We start from the raw sequence: 19,196 nt of genomic DNA, 5'->3' as shown, positions 1-19,196 counted from the left end.
ATTAATTGATTTTGAGTAAATAAAGTCCATAGAACTAAACTTGGACATTTGAATGTATTATATTAAAATATAAATTTGAAAAAAAAAAAAGAAAAAAGTAGTTTTTATATGTTAATTTTCATTTTTATGATTTAGCTTTTAAGAAAAAGGAAGAATGTGATAAAGAAATTGAAAGAAAACTGAATAGTTATCTAAAGGAGTGGAGAATATAATATGATATGATTTGATCATTTGATGTATATAAAAATAGTAGTAATAATGAGTACACATGAGACCATCCAAAACGTCCAGTTGGAGAATAATGCTATTCTAATAATAAGTTCAAAACAACAAAAACAATTTGCCCCTCTATTTACAACTCTATCCTTCAATGGAAATTACATCATGAAATTGGATAGGATATCCTAATTTAGAGTAATAGTAAAAACTAAAGCTGCAGAACTATGATCACTAAACTACATCCTCACTAAACTACATACAAATGCCAAGGCAAGTTCGAGCTATGGAATTCAACCATTGAAAGAAAAAATAGTATCGTAACCAAAATAAACATTAGATAACAAGATAATGTATTATCAACCTTAAAGCTAGAGGGTTTGATTCTTGCAAATCATATATATAATTATAGAAAAAAGAAAGAATAGTGTGATGAACTTGAAATATTTGAAAGCATCATGAACATGATTATTCATTGATTGAAGAGCCAAAAAGGCCATCAAAATTTGGGGGAAATAGCAAGCGTCTCTTTACAAGAATATTAAAATCCCAAATATCAGAATGATTTGGGGACAAATGAGTGGTTCATGAATTGTTGTTTTACCAAAGGTGAAAGAAGAAAAACTGAGGCATCATCTGCAGATCTTTTTATACAATGCAGAAAAACATTAAAAAAAATAAAAATAAAAATAAAAAGTAAAATTCAGGGGAATTAATCTGCTGCCATCTGAAATGCGTTTTCAGAAAAAACAGGATCAACTTTACATGAACCCTCCTGTACATCTTTTTCCTTCCAGCAAGGCAAAGGCATATAATCATTTACAAATAGCTCTTCATCTTTTTTTTTTATCTTCCAAAAGATTGTAAAAGGGGTAAATTGGAGGAGCTGCATCCTTTCAGCCCTCAGCGTCATTTTCATCATCAGATGGCATTTCTCGACTCTCCGAGATTGATAGCCGCCTTGGCTTTGCAGATCCTGCTTCAACTAGCCCCTCAGATGATAGGTTCAGTGCAGTTGTTCCCGAAGACGTCCCAAACAAATGCTGAACCGGGGCATTGGCTGATGATGCTGCTGAGAGATTGTATGTGAAGATTCCCATAGGGTGATCAAACTTGCAGCTTGGACCAAACTTACAGATCCCATAACGAGAATAAAAGATGCACAAAGGTTCTCCCTGTTCATGGAAAACAAAATTGGTAACTCTACAGCTTTCCTCATATTAAGAAATCATAAGGTCCTTTTTTTCTGGGTTAAGAAATCCCAGATAATAGCAACCAAAAACTGTTCCACATGAACAAAAACCATAACAAGTTTACACTATGTAATGTTTATCTGCGGTTTGATTAGAATTAATGCATCTCTTAAGCATCCATCATAAACTCCACTACCGAATCCACAAGGCTCGAGCAATTTGATATCCTTAGTGGCAATATGTTATTATCAACACATTTCAAAACTGGAAAAGGGTGGTCTCTAATCTCGGAGATTCACACATCAACTGGGAAATTAGAACATCAATACTAGGCATTTTCATTACAACTAACTCACCGGACGTAGTGGCAGGCCTATTGGACTCAAGACACAATCTGGAGCAGGAAGTACTCTTTCTCTGGGATGGTGAAATCGACAAACAGCACCAAACTTGCAATCTCCAGTCTTCATGTAAAACTGACATTCAGGCTGGCCAGGCCTCTCAGGAAATACATTCTCCCTCTGCAATGGCAAGAATCCAAAAGGACAGTTAGAACATATTAGAGAAGAGACTGCTACAGATGCTGCATCAACTCATTCACTCTGGTATTAAGCTTCATAAATCTGACTATGTCCCACCGTTTGTTGTGGACTTTCTGAAGACGAAACCGATCCTAGCTGATCCTGTAAAAATCACCATCTTATGTGTAACTTGGCTGTGAAGGCTCAAGAATTTCAAGAAAGAAAAAATTTAAGGGTAAAAAGAACCAAATAAGGATGCCATACAGCCAAACGATGAATATAGTATATAATACAGATAAGTATAAAGAGTGGACATTATCCTACTTCTACGGCAACCGACATATGTTAATAATTAATCAGAATATTACATTTTGATAGAACATTAACACAAGGGAAAATGACTATGTGAGCTCAGAGGTATTCAAAATATAGTGCTGCCATAAAGATAAACCACAATTTCCGCCTCCAAAATCAGAAAAGGAAAGGCTAGCCCAGTGGAATGACTTCAAAACTAATTTACAGAAAATTTCTCATCATAATTTTAAATAAAATCAAGCAAAATACCGTGCTCCTAATTGCAAAAGCTGCAGCACACAATGAAAGCTGAAAATTCACAAACTCCAACTTTTATCCCCTAACTCCAATAAGACAAAAGCTCTTAGCTTTCTTGAAACAAGACAAGACATCAAATAAAATCAACCCACAAATGAAACCTCAAAGCCAGGAAGAATCTGAGAAAGAGGCTGCTACAGCTCTACAAAACTGCTGAACAATGTCGCACTAGAGAGAGTAGCAGCAAACTTCGAACCCTTTGAAACAATGGAGGACAAAGGAAAAGGCCCCACCAAAAACTCTTGAAGATCTATGGTTTTTTTTTTGTTCGGAGTCAAACAGTTGCTGAATAAGAGATTGAACCATCGACCTTTGGAATTGTAATTGGTACCTTTATCTCCTGAACTAGGTTAAATTGGGCTGAGTGATGACAAATCTCAAAACAAGATCAACTAACTAACATTTTCCTCTTATTGATTTGCAGACCAAAATATTTCATTCTTAGATAGATTTATAGATTCTTAGAATATACAAATTTTCCTTGTCCCATTCAACCCCAGTCCACAAAACATTTTCTTCGTTTGATCTCTTTCCCCTTTGGATTGTCTTCTTGGTAAGCCTTAACCTTTCTTCACTTATTAGATCACATAATATAGGAAAGTTTAAACTGATAGCTTCTTTTCTGAAGTACATAAAAATGCAATTTCATACACGTAACTAGAAACAGGACATTTTGTAAGAATTAGCTGCAAAAATGGAACATATTTTAAAAATTTTAATTAATCAATAATTTGATTTGGAAGACGGTAGTTAAGAGATCTAAGTGTCAACAGTCTACAACACAACAAATTATACAATCAAAAACACTCAAATGTTATCTACTAATAATAACATTTTTCACTCGCATTTTCCAAGACAACTAAGATATTATCAGGGAAAATATTTGGAAAGTCTTAAGTGAATTTTACTAGAGGAGTTCTTGAGGTTGCAGTAAACAAAACCTTTGTTTGCTTAGACCCAAAGGAAAAGGTCGAGAGGGTTAACACTTTAGACCCATACCAATGTGTATAGGATTATCTCCAATCCTGATGAACATGCTCAAGAAGGTCCTCCTATAGATGCTCTCCAATTCTTAACGGAACTTTCTAGTGGGATCGCAATTGAAGCCATTGAGAAATATAGAACTCAAAAAAATGTGGTCATCTTCAAGATTGACTTTGAGAAAGCCTATGGTTATGTGCATTGAGATTTTTTAGAAAAGGAGACCGCAAATAAGGGCTTCGGACCTAAATGGAGATGTTGGACGAGGATTTGTTTCAAGAATATGAACTATTCCATTTTGCTCAATGGAAGTTGATGGGCGAGATTTGTGCCTCTACATGTATTCGGCAAGTTGACCCTCTTTCCTTTTCTTTTTCTCTTCATGGAAGACACTCTGAGTAAATGTTCTAAAAAGGGGGTGGAAAGTAATATTCTTGAGGATTTTCAAATTGGAAAGGACAAGGTACGAATTTCTCACCTTCAATTTGCTCACGTCACTATCATCCTTTGCTCCTGCAAAAAGCTGTCCTTTCTCAATCTAATTTTATGTTAGCCTATTATGAGATGATCGCCAAATTTTGGGCATTAATTGCTACTCCTTCAATTTTTTTTTAGAATCAAGAAGGTATTCTTTATTTTTTTGAGAAAATTAACTTAAATCTTCAAAATTATTAAAACATTGTAGTAGCCATCAAAATTAGTAAAACATTGTTGTAGCCTAGCAATCAACTCAAGGTTCAAGGTTCTGCCTTATATATATGAAAATCCTGCTACCATAATCCATCCATTACAATTTACACCTCTAATGGGAGAGACTAAACTTAGGCTATTTAGCGGTACTTGATGAATCCAATTTCTTTGGTATTGCTGCAGAACCAGTCTGCAGCACATGAGTCCGTAATTTCTAATCAACCCATGCAGATTTCAGCAAACCCAGCAGGTGCGAGAGCTTGGACCCTAGTTCTTAGGGTGCAAGTTCCAGACGTTCAAGAAGAGGGCATTTTTTATAAATTACGTAAACTGTGTACTTTTCCACCCTTCTACAAGGCTACACATCATACAGAAGCTGATCAACACAAGTAAAAACCCCCACTAGAAGAATACAAACATTACAACCCAGAACCCAAACAATTAAACATGTATATTGGCTCAAGTATCACAATTGATGTGGAAGTATACAGATTTTTCATATGCTCATAATCGGAAAGAGCCAAATGTAGATGATCTTTGCAGTCTTCAAATTGATTCATGAATAAGAACCCTCCAAGTTCAATCAATCAGTTCAATTAACCGCATCACACCCATGTAATCTCCCCTTCATTTTCTGCCAGAACTGTATAATTACTCAACTTCTCCATCATCCAAGCAAAATTCTTGAAGAAATTTTTCTCACCCACAGCATTGGCCTCATGAACGGCCTCGTCCTCCAATCATACAACCTACAATCAGACTTGAAGATCCCCTATCCCTTCGGCAGGTTATTATACAATCACTATACAACCCATGATCAGACTTCAAGATCCCCAATCCCTTCAGCAGATTCGGGAAGTAAGAGTTATCAAATTTGTTAGGACTTATAATGTCATTGAAAACAGATAATGTAGGGCTCTTTTCAAAACCATAGCAACTTAACAATCCATCTGCAACCCTTGACGAATATAGGGTTGTACTGCGTATCGTACGATGACGACTTGCTATAATTGTAGATTTGAGAGCCGAATTCCTTACAAGGTGAGAATCCAACTGTATGAGCGCCACAGTTAATCCTACCATTTTTTGCACAATAAACCCCCCAGCTTTAAAAATATCAATATTCTAAGTAATCTGCAATGTAGCTTTCGGTAAAGCACCAAAAATCGTGGAAGCTTCGGACACTTGACCATCTCTGCTGCTCTTTCAAGGTCGGGAGGTACCCTAACTTTCTAGGTTGTAGCTGTGAGGTAAGGGTCTTCCCTTCATCCTACTTGGGTGTCCCGTGTCCCATGTGCCAATCCCCCTCAACATCATTTCTTTTGGGACCCTGTCGGGGAGAATAACCAAGAGGAGTGGTATTCCTATTTACTTAATGTCTCATTTTATAGTTACAGAGCTCGATTGGAAAGGAGATGGAGAAACTTATAGGATATTAACGAAAGGGGGTAGAAAAGGGGAAAGGGTTTGGACCTGGAGTGTTGGAAGGTGGTCTTTAGGCCCTTGGACTAGGGATTTGAAATATTAGGACAAGAAACACTAGGATTTAGTGACAATTATGAATGAAACCTTACAACACGAGGTTATTGATAGTGAGTATGTGCCACATCCCTTTGAGTGGACCAGTGAAGAATTGAAAGAAACTTATAGAAATTCGTGTAAAGCAATTGTGTCGAATTTTCCTCTGTTTCCACAGTTTATTCACAATGACGTTGAGGAAGTGTGGGACATCTATTTTTGGGAAAACAAGTGGTTGGGGGGATAGACCCCTCAACTATTTATACCATTATTCATATTGATTTCCTCCTTTGAAAACCATTTGAGAGCACCAATCCTCGGTGTCAGCAACTTTGCTACTGTCTCCTTCCTAGGTTTCCAATGTTCATGTGGCAGGTGTTGCATGGAAGAATTAACACCTTCATAACTAGGATGCAACTGTCTGTTTTTGTATACAAAAGGAGTCAAACTGCAACTTCCTAGGTTCCCAATGTTCAATAGAAAATTAATTTGCAAGGAAAACATTAAACTTTCTGCCTCTATCTATTTATTTCTCTCTTTCCATCTTTTCCCTCCGTTTTTGGGTTTCTGAAAAAAATACTTGATCACTTATTCTACCCATCCTACATCAATACGTTTCACAAGTTGCCCATGAAATAATGCAACTTCAAACAGAAAAATATGCCTGGAAAGAAACTAATCATTTAAACAATTCAAAACATGAATGTTAACTTGCAAAACAACCATCCAAAATTGGGGGGGGGGGGGGGGGGGGGGGAAATTAAGAGAATAATTTTCTTTAAGGAAACAAGCATTTGCATTTTACTCTTATTCCACAACCAACACTCTCACCTTTGAATAAAAAAAAATGCAAACAAAATGAATAGCATATACCATATTTATTTCAAACATGGGCAAGAAATAGGACTTACATTGAATGCATTCCAACCTGGAACAGAAAGAACTCCCTGAGGTAATATTAAAGATGCATAACTGGAAGGACCTTGCCATCGTGGACTGGGAATAAATGAAGCCCTAGACCAATTTGTACTTCCTCCTGGATACGATTGCTGACCAGGAGTTGGTGATTGTACGGTTGGATAAATAGGAGAACCACGCAATGAGACCATCATATTAGTTGGTTGAGGATGGTGGAATTTACATGTATTTCCAAACTTGCATTGTCCAGTTCTTAAATAATAAGCACATTCAGTTTCACTCTGCACAATTGAGAATGTGGGCGTGAGAATGGATTAATGGATACTTTTAGCATAAAAGAACACGTAAATTGACAAAGTAAGATCTGAAATTAGCAAGTTAGCATGCCAAATGCCGTTGTTTTTGTCTAACTTTCCTACACTCCTTTGTAGTTAAAGCTTATAGACATCAATTATCACCAAAGAATTCTCTGACTTCCCCCTTCATCACAGTTACGGGTCATGACTGAGGTAGTTTTTTTAGTTCTCTTAAGCAGCACAATAGGATGGTCTCCAGTTGAATTCTGTTTCTGGTGCGAACGATAGGGATTAACACGAGTGAGTTGACTTACGACTACGAGGGAGCCCGATAGGGAAAAGACAGAGTCAGAGGTCCCTGTTGTTGTGGAGAAGCTATTACATTTCTATTCATAATCTCGTAGGTCTTCTCTCTCAATAGTTATTTTCTATTAGCTCTTCAATCAGTGTTTAGGTACCAGTTTCCTATAAAGGCATATAAATTTTCACCAAAGAGTTACTTTGGTTTTCTCTTTTTTATCACTAATTGTGACCGATTGGGGTCGTTTTTAAATTCTCTTAAGCTTAGAACAACGGGGGTGGTCTTGTAGTCTCCTCTTTCCTTTTAACCTTTCATCACCATAGTGCTTCTCATTGACATATATATACTGGAGAAATCAATAATAAACAGAAACTTATGAATTGCAAAAAGTGTGCAATAAATAAAAGGAAGAAGTTATATCCTAACCGGGCGAAGTGGATAGCCTAAAATATTTAAGGCAACTCTTCCAGCAATCCCGGCCTTGTCTCTAGGATGATGAAACTTGCACGTGGCCCCAAACTTGCAAGTTCCTGTCTTCAGGTAGTACTGGAGCATGCAAATGAAAATGTCATTATCATGGTAAAAGATTAAGGAAACATCCCGTGCTTTAAATTGATCTGAAAGTTAAGTTGTTAAAACTCAAAAGTTAATAGAAACCCGGCATAACAATATAAACCTGAGCCAATAAAATTTGAAGGATAATTATACAGACACCTTGTTATTCTAAATGAAAACTAGACGATGAAAAGTAATATTCTTGGTAGCAAAGGTGGCGGGTTGGGGGGGATAACGGAAAAACATGCGGAAGAATTTTTCATGGGGATGAGAAACAGTGTTTTAAAAAGCCCTCTCGAGTGCGTGCCTAAGCTCAAGGTGTAGGTCTAGAGCCAAAATAAGGCGAGCCTCAAGCATATGCCTTTTGTGAAGGCCCAAGGCCCAAGGCTCAAAGCCCCAAGGCCTTTTTATTTTTTTAGAAAATAGTAATAATTAAGGATTTTCCTTAATTATTAATTAGAAGAATCAAGTTTAACAAGCCTAAATGCAAAAATTCTTATGTTTGAGGTCTTTTTTCCCATATTTTCAGTACAAGTATGCTTTTTCTTTTTAATGTAGTGCACCTCACAAAAAAAAAGCCTAGCCTTTTTGTTCACCTTGCGCCTAGGCTCAAGAGGGCCATTACGCCTTTGTGCGCCTTGGACATTTAAAAACACTGGGATGAAAGCTGAAAGGACAATCTCTGTTTGTACCCCTCTTAGCTAAGAATTTCGGTAATTAACCTCCATTGCTAAAAATAATAAGGGTTGTCTTTTTGTTCTTTAAATTTAATTTTGCAAGGATGCATTTCCTGAATAAAAAAATAATTTTCCCCTCTCGTTAAAATGAACTGTTCTTCAAAGAAACCATAATTTTGTTCCCACATAAAACATTAAAAACATTAAAAATATTAAAAACAATAATAAAGAAGAACAAGAAAAAAAGCAAAGTGAAACAAATTTAGTGTCTACAATCTTTCTTGTTCTTACAAACTCTACACACCTGACGCTGACACCATAAAATCACAAGAATCCATCTATAGCAGGAAACAAAAGCACCCAAATTCTCCTTTCTTCCCTCCCCTCAAAGTATGTATTCACATTAACTTGTACATGATACAGCTTTATTATGGGTGTAGCTAGTAGCTTAATGATGATGTGAAGGCATTAATTTCCATTTTTCTTTTTAACAAAACTTTTCACTCATACACGGCTGCAGAAGAAGTTCGCAAAACTTGGAAAAAAAATTAAATACAGAAACGCATCATATTACATATTCAAACAAACAACCTGAAACCAAACTGAAACCATTCAAAAATCCCAAGTATAATCAGAATATAATGTCACAAAAGACATTAATAATGAATACAATCAGAATTGACATATAGATTGGTAATGAATATAGTATCAAGGGAAACTCTATGACACTTGATGTAATATGTTAATTTTACATAAGTAAAGATAATGAAATAAGAACATGCCTGACATTCTGGTTGTCCAATTCTTTCCGGGAACTCCCCCTTCATTCTTGCAGTGGCAATAGCCTGAAAGTAAAATGCACTAAATCACGGAAGACACTCATAAAACTTCCAAGTACAAGACTCTAAACTACTATAAATATAACAATTGGAATTAACATGCAAAAGTAATCTGTTCTTTTCAAGATTAAATTAAGCAAGCACATTATTTCTGGGAGAAATTCTGGATGTCCTTAGTTCAGCACATGATCAAGTAAAAAAAAAAAAGGACCGTGTGTGCAAGGACGAAGTGTTCTGCAAATAAAATGATTCCCATCTTTAGCTTCAGGTTTGTAAAGTATAAGGTGAGTGAACGAAGGGAGAAACAATTAGGTTTATCAAGTTAAGGTAACAATGAAATTTTACCATTTTTAATTTCCTTCTCATAGCTCTATCTGCTAAGTATAATCTACTTCAGGGGAAGCTCTGAAGCAATTCAGTTAGCATGCTTTGAACATCAAAAGAAAATACAGTTCTATAAGAACCTGAACATAGCATCTCCACATCTATGTACCCCAAAAGCTTGATCACAAATACAAATTTTTTGTGCAGAGAGATTAATGGATCGTGCCAGCATAATATTACCTAGTGCCTAACCTGCTGCTCATTAACAACTAGAAAAGAGAAGGAATTGTTTCCAAGGAGCAAAAGGAATTGAAAAATATTAAATCCGATTATATATTTGAATTTTGAATAAAAATCAAGCAAGTGATCTTTAGAATCTATTGTACCTTGAGATAAACCAAAAAAATAAAAAACTGAAAGAACCACATTTCTGCTTATTACCAGCTCTCTATTAGGTGGATGATTAAATCTACATGTAGCCCCAAATCTACATAGGCCAGTTCTGATGTAATAAGAACAGTCTGGCTCTCCAGGTCGCACTGGATAAGATCCAGATCCCATTATTTCACCTGATCCCAAGTTCATTTGCCAAAGTGCATCTGGTATGATATTAGATAAGTAAATATCCCATTATAAAGAAAAATAGATAAGAAAACCAAAGAGAGATAAAATTTGAAGAACCTACAATAGAAACAAAAAATCAACCTTCAAAACATGAATTACACTGTTCTAGTATTTTAAATACACAATGTTCACTTTTCCCTACAAGAACTAAAATATAGATAGATATGGTTCAGGGAAGGAATGGGGAAAATTCACAATTCCAAATGGAATTGAAAATGATAAACAGGTAGAATCCACCTGCACAGAAAAGTGCATGAGACATCAAAGTCCCAAAACAAAATAATAAGATGATACCACTCCATCCTTATGACTTATGAGGCAATAATACCGAGTAAAACCGACCAATATACCAAAACTCTTTCTTTTAATGCCTAAAAAGTTTGAATTTAAAACTCTTTTGACTTATGACGCAATAATACAGATAAAACCAACCAATATACCAAAACTCTTTCTTTTAATGCCTAAAAAGTTCAAATTTAAAACTCTCTTTTGCCCACTTCCCCAGCCGATTGACTTCTTTGGTTGGACCACATTCCATTTTCATCATGATAGAGAATAACACACAAAAGAATGTTAACACAAGTTTCAACATAGTGTTAGGTACTCAAACACAGATATAAGAAAGGAATAAAGAAAATTACTATATTGAAATATAGTAATGATCTCCTCTAAGGTGTCCAACTCCCCTTATTTATAATCAATACACCAGGAACAAATTGTTGCTATACCCTTACTACCATCCTACTAATATTCCCAAAAGTATGCCTTTACTCTCACTGGCAGCTGCCAGTTTTCACCATTTGTAGGGTCTATGGTGGGCAAGGAGAAAAAAAGGCCTAGAGTGCCACTAATCACCTTTTTTGGAAGTAGAAAAACCTGAAGTGTTAATTTATTAGGACTTCAACATGGACAATGAAGCATGAACATAAGTTTGTAGACACTATCAGCATTCTCAAGAACTAGGCATTAATGCGTGGAAATGTTTCCAAAACAAGTGTAGCTTAGCAATTAGCAGATTGATATAGCTTGATGGGCTGCTATGTCACATCAGAACCCAACTATGTAGAAGTTGAAAAGCAAAGCATTTATTCAGGCTCATGGGGTGTGACGATCAGTATTGACGTGGTTTATTAATGAACCCAAGTGCATCACTATAATGTCCATGAGCATAGGTAAGATGATCCAACAAACCTTTAAGGTGGTTCAATCATGATACAATTTCAAAAATAACAGAAGAAGTATATTTGGAGTCATTAAGAGCCAGTTCACACAAGAGGCGAAATATGATAAATTCTCACGTTTAATAATAGTGGATATTGCCATCACTTGTTCTTACTGATCTTATTCTTACAGGAAAAATAATAATCTAATCTATTCTTAAATTCCATCTACTGGTCCTACTTCTTCATATAAGTTAGTGTATGCAATATGCTATCATTTGGTGACTGAACTAAGAAGTTGCAAGTTTGAGAGGTCTTGTGGAAGCACTTCTTCTAGGAGTTTGCTTTAATGCTGGCTTACCAAAAGGGATGTTGGCAGCATGATCGAGGAGTTTCTCCTCCATTTTCCCTTCTGAGAGAAATGATTTTTTCTTATGATTAGCAGGGTGTGTGCTCTACCATGGGACCTTTAGGGTGAGAGAAATAACATAGAGAGGCGTGGAAAGGGAGACACTTGGTCCTTGGTGAATTTTCCATGATTTCCTTTGGACTTCAATTTTGAAGACACCATCCATAATTATTCCTTTAGCAATATCTTACTTTGTTGGTCCCCCTATATGTAGAGAGGTTTTTGTGGGCTTGGTGTTCTGTGTGCATTTGTAGCTTTTATTTTATTCTCAATGAAATTAGTTGTTTTTATAGAAATAAAGATAAAAATAAATAACATAAAATCTTGGAAGCAAAAGCTTGAAATAAACCATTATAAGAAGAGAGCATAGATGCTTATGCATTAATTAGAGTCTGTAAGTTCATAGCTTCCAAAAGGTTTTTATTTGATTATGCTTCTTTTTCTCATATTGTTTTCTTTTTTACATTTTTCTCTCCATCACCAGACATGCATGCATCTTTTATTCAAAGTGAAAGTATAAAGAGGCTGCAGTGGCTTAGCACCAAATGGGAAACCTCAAGCCTCCTCCCCTTTAAGTGTATTGGACTCCACATACCTATTGGAGTAAGCATTTATTCTCAAAATTCTTCAATTAGGCACCAACCCCTGCCATAGAAGCCTACCTTTCCACAATCAGGGACTACAGCCATGTCAGATAAGTGAAAAAAATCTACATTGAACAAATAAATGATTTCAACCTCTGCCATCTCATCACATATTATGTACACTGGGGTTGCAGATACATGAAGTATGAATTAACTATCACTCTTAAGAATTATGGTCTAGAAAGCTATTCTACTTTCTTGTGTTATACATTTTTTTTTTTTATCTTCAATAAAACGTTTCTTAATTCCACCCCCATGCAAATGTAGGAGGCCAACTCGGTGTCAACAGCTTCACACCGTACTTAAGTAATCTAATTTGTGGTTCCACACGTTCCAGGACTTCTCCATTCTTTTCCAATACTGAACGTTAAATACCATAAGCAGAAACCACAAAACCAGAAACGGAAAACAACTGGGTATAAGATGGATCCGCCACATTCAATTCCACATGAATTTTGTGGGCATCCAAAAAGTGAATGGCTGTAAACTCACGAAAGAACATTTTGTATAGAATTAAGCCATCATGAGAGCACCCATCGAGCCTTCAGTTATTTAAATAAATAAATAAAAACAATCAGAGAGAGCATTTGGACATCGAAATGGAAGAGGGGGGCGACGGAATTTTTTCAGAAATCTAAGTCAATATATTCCTCAGAATAATTAGAAACTAAGAAATCAACAACCAACATGAACAAAAAACTAGCACAACAGAACCAAACAACACAGATCGAAATAGAAATCCGAGAGAAGACATGAGCAAATTTAGAATTTACATAAAAAAAAACATTCAGAGAGAGCATTTGGACATCGAAATGGATCACTCGAACACACACCACAAAAACCCACATAAAAAAATAAAAAATAAAAAATAAAAAAGAAATTGCAATCTACGAAAGGGAAAAGGGGAAGAAGAAACAAATAAACGATACCGAAATTAGCAAGAGAACCTTCGCGCAAGGATGGTGCAAGGGCAGAGGAGTGTCCCTCCGTCACAGACATCGGAATTCCAGAATCGTACTCCATCGCAGAGGAACATGGTCCTGAAATCACCGCCCCATCGCCGGCGAAGAACTCATCCCATAAAAACCCACTACCCAAATCCCCATTTCCAACACAAGACAGCAGTTGGAGAGCAGCAATTTGGATCAAATCAACAACCCACCATCCAATTTCCTTCAAAAAAACACAAAAACAAAAAGGGGGAAAAACAGAGAAAGGAAACGAAAAGTTTATGTATATGGGATTGATGGAGGATTGTGTGAGTGGGTTTTTTAGAGAGAGAGAGAGATAGAGAAAGAGAGAAAAGGGCGTTGTCTTCTCCTCTCCACACAAAAAAACTAAAAAGAGAGAGAAAAGAGTAACGAAACCAACCAAAACATCCGTCCCTCCATTGTTGCTGACGATTTTTGGAGAGGAAAAACGGACGACGAAGATTTGAAGACTCTCGCGATTAGAGGATTGAGTATTAACTCTCCCTAAGGTTCCGCCACGTTCAACAGATTCCTGCTAACATTTTAGCCTTTTTCTTTTTCAGTGGTTGTAGTGCAAAGAGAAGTGAATCTGTAAGAACAAAGTGGGTGGATGACCCAATCGAGTGCTCCTCACGTGTTTCCTTGCGCGTTTTCAATCCCTTTACCCTCACCTTCGGACCGCTTCTTCCAACAGTTTATACCATTTTCAGCCTCTTTCTTTATTATAATTCTCCAATTATTTCTTTACTTTTCCACTTTTCTTTTTCTCTCTCTTTCTTTATATTTAATCGTCTTTTTTAGCCTTCTACATCCATATATTCCAATCACAAAATTTCTTTCTTATTCATCCAACAATCTTAATCTTACCTCTAAACTCTCCTCCATTTGCTTTTATTAATTTTCACTCCAAAATATCCTATATACTAAATCAAAAACACTCGTTTTCACTTATATACTCACGATCGTCTTCTTATCTAACTCATCTTACACTTTCTCCAACAAATGATTATTGAGTCTCCTCTTACTCTTATCTTGGCTAACCCTTCACTCGGCTTATCACATCATCTCTACCTTCCAGGTTCCACTACATCTTTGTTCAACCTATGTGGATTCTACTAGCATGACTTAGTTAGTTACTACTTGAAAGTAACAATCATAATCCACATATCTCTACAGTGTTGTGATATTGTCTACTTTGTGTATAAACTCTTGTGCCTTTGCTTTTAGTTTCACCCCGTAAGGCTTCATACTAATTAAGATAATTCTCATCACTTATATGCCCATCATCAACACATCTTAATTATATAAACCAAGATGTCCTTGTGTTATCTCTAAGACCACAAAGACTGGATTGGTGGAATCAAACAGAGGTCAAATCTTTCCCCTTTGGAGTAGATATATTAATGAGCGTATTGGTCACAGACGGATCGACTGAAGTAAGATAGATCGGAAATTCACTTCAACGTTCAAGGTTGGCATGAGAGTTCAAGGTGATTCAAATTCTTTACTACAAACCCCTATTTTCTCTTTAGTTAAGAAGCAAAGTAGCTCAAGAAGAAAGCATAATCACTCGACCAGGAGCATAATCAGCATCGAGAAAGAAAGACCAACTAGATCAAAACCAAAGATCCATACTTCTGGGGGTAAGGAAAAGCATTGTGGAGATCTTCTAAGTATTCCCAAATAGTCAGCGAAGTCATTGAAGGTTATTAGGAGTGCTAGAAAGTAGAGAGGAAGTACGAGCTATTCCCTTAAGAGGCAGGGAGAAAGGAGCGAAGCGAATACTCGTGCAAGCGCAAAAAGACGACTTCTACACCTACGAGGCTCTTGCTAAGGAAATGTATGATCCCCTCTAAATTAAGTTGGTGATCTTCCATCCCCACTAGTCCTAAGAGCCAATAAACTATATTTAGTATTGAATTCTCTCATACAAACAGAGAATGACAAAATTAAGAGGATTCAAGGAACAACAACTAATTAGAGGCCTTATAACTTGTTTTTATTTCATGCTCAGGAATGAAACTCACGGAGCCTTGATAGATTTCATTAGTGTTATTTTATTTCCAAACATATGCCTTATTTGTTTTTTTTTTTTAACCCAGGTATGTTTTACTTAGGATTTTATTGTTATTAAGTTATGGGTAGAGTAGTCTTTTAAGTATTGGTTAAGTAGGATAAGTTTTAAGGGAGAGCAAGGGAACATTGTTGTTAGTTTTCCAAGTTTTTTTTTTAATGAAAATCTTCTGGTAGATGATAGAGTCTCATCACCATCATTTACAATTCTGGTGTCAAGGTTACATGTCAAGAACATTCAAGTAAGTTGATTTTTAATAACTCCCTAAATGAGTTATTTGAGCGCGTCTAGTTGTGCTCCTTCATGATGATTAATGTGTTTAAATGGCTGTATTGTTTGTATAAACTTTAGCAATGCATGCATTTAGGAGCATTATGGGCCATTTGAGGTTAATTTATAAAGAGCTAAACAAACCATCTGAAGCTTTGAGGGATGAGAATTGATGAAAATACCTCAAGAGGGGTTTGGCGCCAAGACACTAACACGCTGCCCGATAGACAAAAGCAATAACATTGGATAACACCTAATTAAAGGGAATCAATTGTCCATGAAAGCAATGCGATCATCGTCCAATATGAAAAACCATTTTATCATGATAGACGTCACAAAACTAGCTTAAGCATGTTTTTTTGAAGAAGGAGAAAGAAGATAAAAGAAAAGAAAACCTTTTATGATTCATTTCTTCATGTTTTTCCTCTCTTATAGTCACAAATTGACTCAAACTTTACGATGAATAAAAACACCACTACAAGGGTCTCCTTGTTGTTCCCGTAGGATTTCTGGTAGTTAAATGTATGGACTCTAACAAGTTGGAATGGTGAGGACTAGGGAGTGATAGTTAAGAGAGTGTTTTTACGAGAGTAAAGAGAATGTAATAGAGAGGAATGTTTAAATAAAGATTATAAATAATATTTGTCTCAAATGGTTGTCTTAACCTAAAGGGTTATAATGATGTATTTGTAAGGAGAGGATGACTCCTCTCCCAAAACTAAGGCCTCATTCTTCCAAATTCTCTCGATCAATTAATCAACACTTAGTCAGTTAAGAATTAAAAAAATTGCATCAGATGACAAAAACATTTAGAAAAAACAACTCATGACATCTTTTTTTTCTTCATATTGCGAATATGACAAATATAACAAGTAATTAGTGACTATAGGAAGGTTATCGGAGGGTTATCATAGGGCTATCAGAGGGTTATTAGAGGACTATCATACAATCATCGACTTTTAAGTTTACTATTTTTAAAATTTAGAAAATGTAGTTACGTGGGTTTTTATTATCGTAATGCTTTTTATATTTCTACAAGTCCCCCTAAAAATTATACATGAAATGAAATTTAATATAAAATTAATTGAAACATACAAACATGATATATTTAGTGACTATCACAGGGTTATCAGAGGGTTATTAGAAGGCTATCATACGATTATCGACTTTTAATTTTACTATTTTTAAAATTTAAAAAATGTAGTTACGTCGGTCTTTATTATCATAATGTTTTTTATATTTCTATAAGTGCCCCTAACAATTATACATTAAATGAGATTTAATATAAAATTAATTGAAACATACAAACATGATATATTTATATACATCTGTGTATTATAATTCTATATGAATCCATTTCATATGAATTTAATACTCAAATCTCATTTATATATGTCCCTAATAATATATTTGGGATTATAGATCATATCTATAATTATCTGTATCTTTTATGTACGAAAGTCAATTAATATATTTTATATTAACTATATTAATATAAAATTTATTAAATAATTTGAACAATTTAAATTATTATTCCTTGTTACCATCTTGAGTGAGCTAAAACGAGAACCTTATACATCTATAGATTATAGATTATGAGCTTCAATAATATATAAGATTAATTATGTAATATAAAAAAATTAAGATAATTTTGTTACTTAATTATCTTGAATAATTTATTATTAGATTATTATAGGTGTTAAATTAATTGAAATTCAAAGTTAAGGAACTTATTTCGTGTAATGTGTTGTATTAATTTAAGTGTATATATATATATATATATAGGAGTATGTATATTTCATAAAATGTTTTGAAATTTGGTGAATAATGTTATTAATTGTATAGTTGTTGTATTGAAAAATTGATTATTATATACGGTAATATAATTATGAAAAAAAGAGGATGAAATTAATTAGAAAAAAAGATGAAATTAATTAGAAAAGAGAAAGGGCATTTAGATATATGGACATTTTTAAATAAATTAAAATATTTACAAGTTATAACAAATGTTGAATTCAATCAAGGATAGAAATTGATAGACTTCTATCACTATCTATCAATGTTACTGATAGAAGCATATCGGTGTCTATCGATGTATATTATTGACAAAATATAAAAATTTTGTTATATGTTGTAAATATTGTGACAATTTTCTACTTTGGACAATTCCCCTTAAATAAATAAATGAATAAATATATAGATACATACACACACACATATATACACTAAACATGTATGTATGTGTATATATATATACATATATATATTATCTTTATTTAAAGAAAATAAGTTAAATAATAATCAAGTATTATTAATTTTATTATTATTTATTTATTAATTAGGGTTTTTACATTAGTTGTGTATGAAAGGACACAACTTATTCATCTTCTTCTCCAAGCAGGTGCAAAATTATTAAGGGGTCGGGGGACACGTGTCCCCTCACATTATCAATTTTTGTATTTTAATATTAATTTTAAAGGGTTAGATTACAATATATATTAAATTTAGCTTCAATTTACTTAAATTCTGCTTCTACTGCAGTAGCTATGCCCCTGCATAACTGTGAGTTCAAATCTTGTATGCTACGATTATTTTTACAAAATAGTTTTTATTCTAAATATCAATAATTTTTTTTCTTTCCAAATATCATATGTCTTCCAAAATTTCAATGATTTCCTAAAAGAAGATAATTTGATTTCCTAACAGGAAGATAATTTTTTAAAAAGAGGAAATAAAACTCATCAAAGATAAAACCCTAACTTATTTCTTAGCCCGATGATCCAAACTTCCATCATCTCAACAATATTTCATGAAAATGGTATTATTTTTCTTTTCTTTTCTTTTTATGCAAATTTTAAATTCACATATTTACATTACAAAAAATCATGAAAAAATTGTCGGTCTTTCTTTATTGCTATAAATGTAGTGAATGTTATTAGTGCATCAGTGAAACGCCGATATAGTTTTCTAACATTTTTTAGTATATATATTATATAGTGTCTGGTGTTTCCTGTATAAAATTTATGGATCTGGCACTGTCTCCAAAGTACCTAGCCGCCAACTCTCTCTCCCTCACTTCTTCTCCATTGTTCTGATCCTTGTTCACCAGTCTGTGTCGCTTTATCTAGATCGGTTATGTGTTGCCCTTTGTCGCCGCCACTCACCGATTTTTGTTAGGATTAGTGAGTTAGGTGAGTTTATGAGTCTTTAATGTGAGATTTTAATACTCATCAAAGGTTAATTGAGACTCTAAATTATGTTTATGATTGAAATTAATTTTGGTTGTATGAAGATCCCTTTGGTAAGACTTGAGGATTTAAGTGGTGAATCTTTTCATCAAGGTTGAAAGAATTTTTCAACCTTTATTTGGGTAAGTTTGGTAAGGGAAGCTAATTAAATTAGT

At 34.5% G+C, this 19,196-nt stretch overlaps 1 protein-coding gene across 2 annotated transcripts; it reads right to left on the bottom strand.

Annotated features, from left to right (window-relative positions):
* Positions 1-660: 660 nt before the first annotated feature.
* Positions 661-14,040, bottom strand: LOC101221929 (zinc finger CCCH domain-containing protein ZFN-like). 2 transcript variants are annotated; one of them, XM_031880431.1, is made up of 8 exons: positions 13,408-14,034; positions 10,083-10,240; positions 9,261-9,323; positions 7,673-7,792; positions 6,643-6,930; positions 2,048-2,092; positions 1,766-1,930; positions 661-1,391 (listed from the first exon to the last, which is right to left on the bottom strand). In XM_031880431.1, the coding sequence occupies exons 1-8, from the start codon at positions 13,499-13,501 to the stop codon at positions 1,113-1,115; spliced, it is 1,212 nt and encodes a 403-aa protein (XP_031736291.1). In that variant the 5' UTR covers positions 13,502-14,034; the 3' UTR covers positions 661-1,112. The 2 variants fall into 2 exon arrangements, with proteins under 2 accessions (XP_031736291.1, XP_031736292.1); XM_031880432.1 differs by lacking the exon at positions 2,048-2,092 and having other exon boundaries at positions 13,408-14,040.
* Between the last annotated feature and the right edge of the window lie 5,156 nt (positions 14,041-19,196).

Source organism: Cucumis sativus, chromosome 1, assembly GCF_000004075.3.
Source record: "Cucumis sativus cultivar 9930 chromosome 1, Cucumber_9930_V3, whole genome shotgun sequence".
Taxonomy (NCBI): domain Eukaryota; kingdom Viridiplantae; phylum Streptophyta; class Magnoliopsida; order Cucurbitales; family Cucurbitaceae; genus Cucumis; species Cucumis sativus.
The sequence above is the reverse complement of the archived record's forward strand: the minus strand, read 5'-3'. Positions and strand labels throughout refer to the sequence as shown.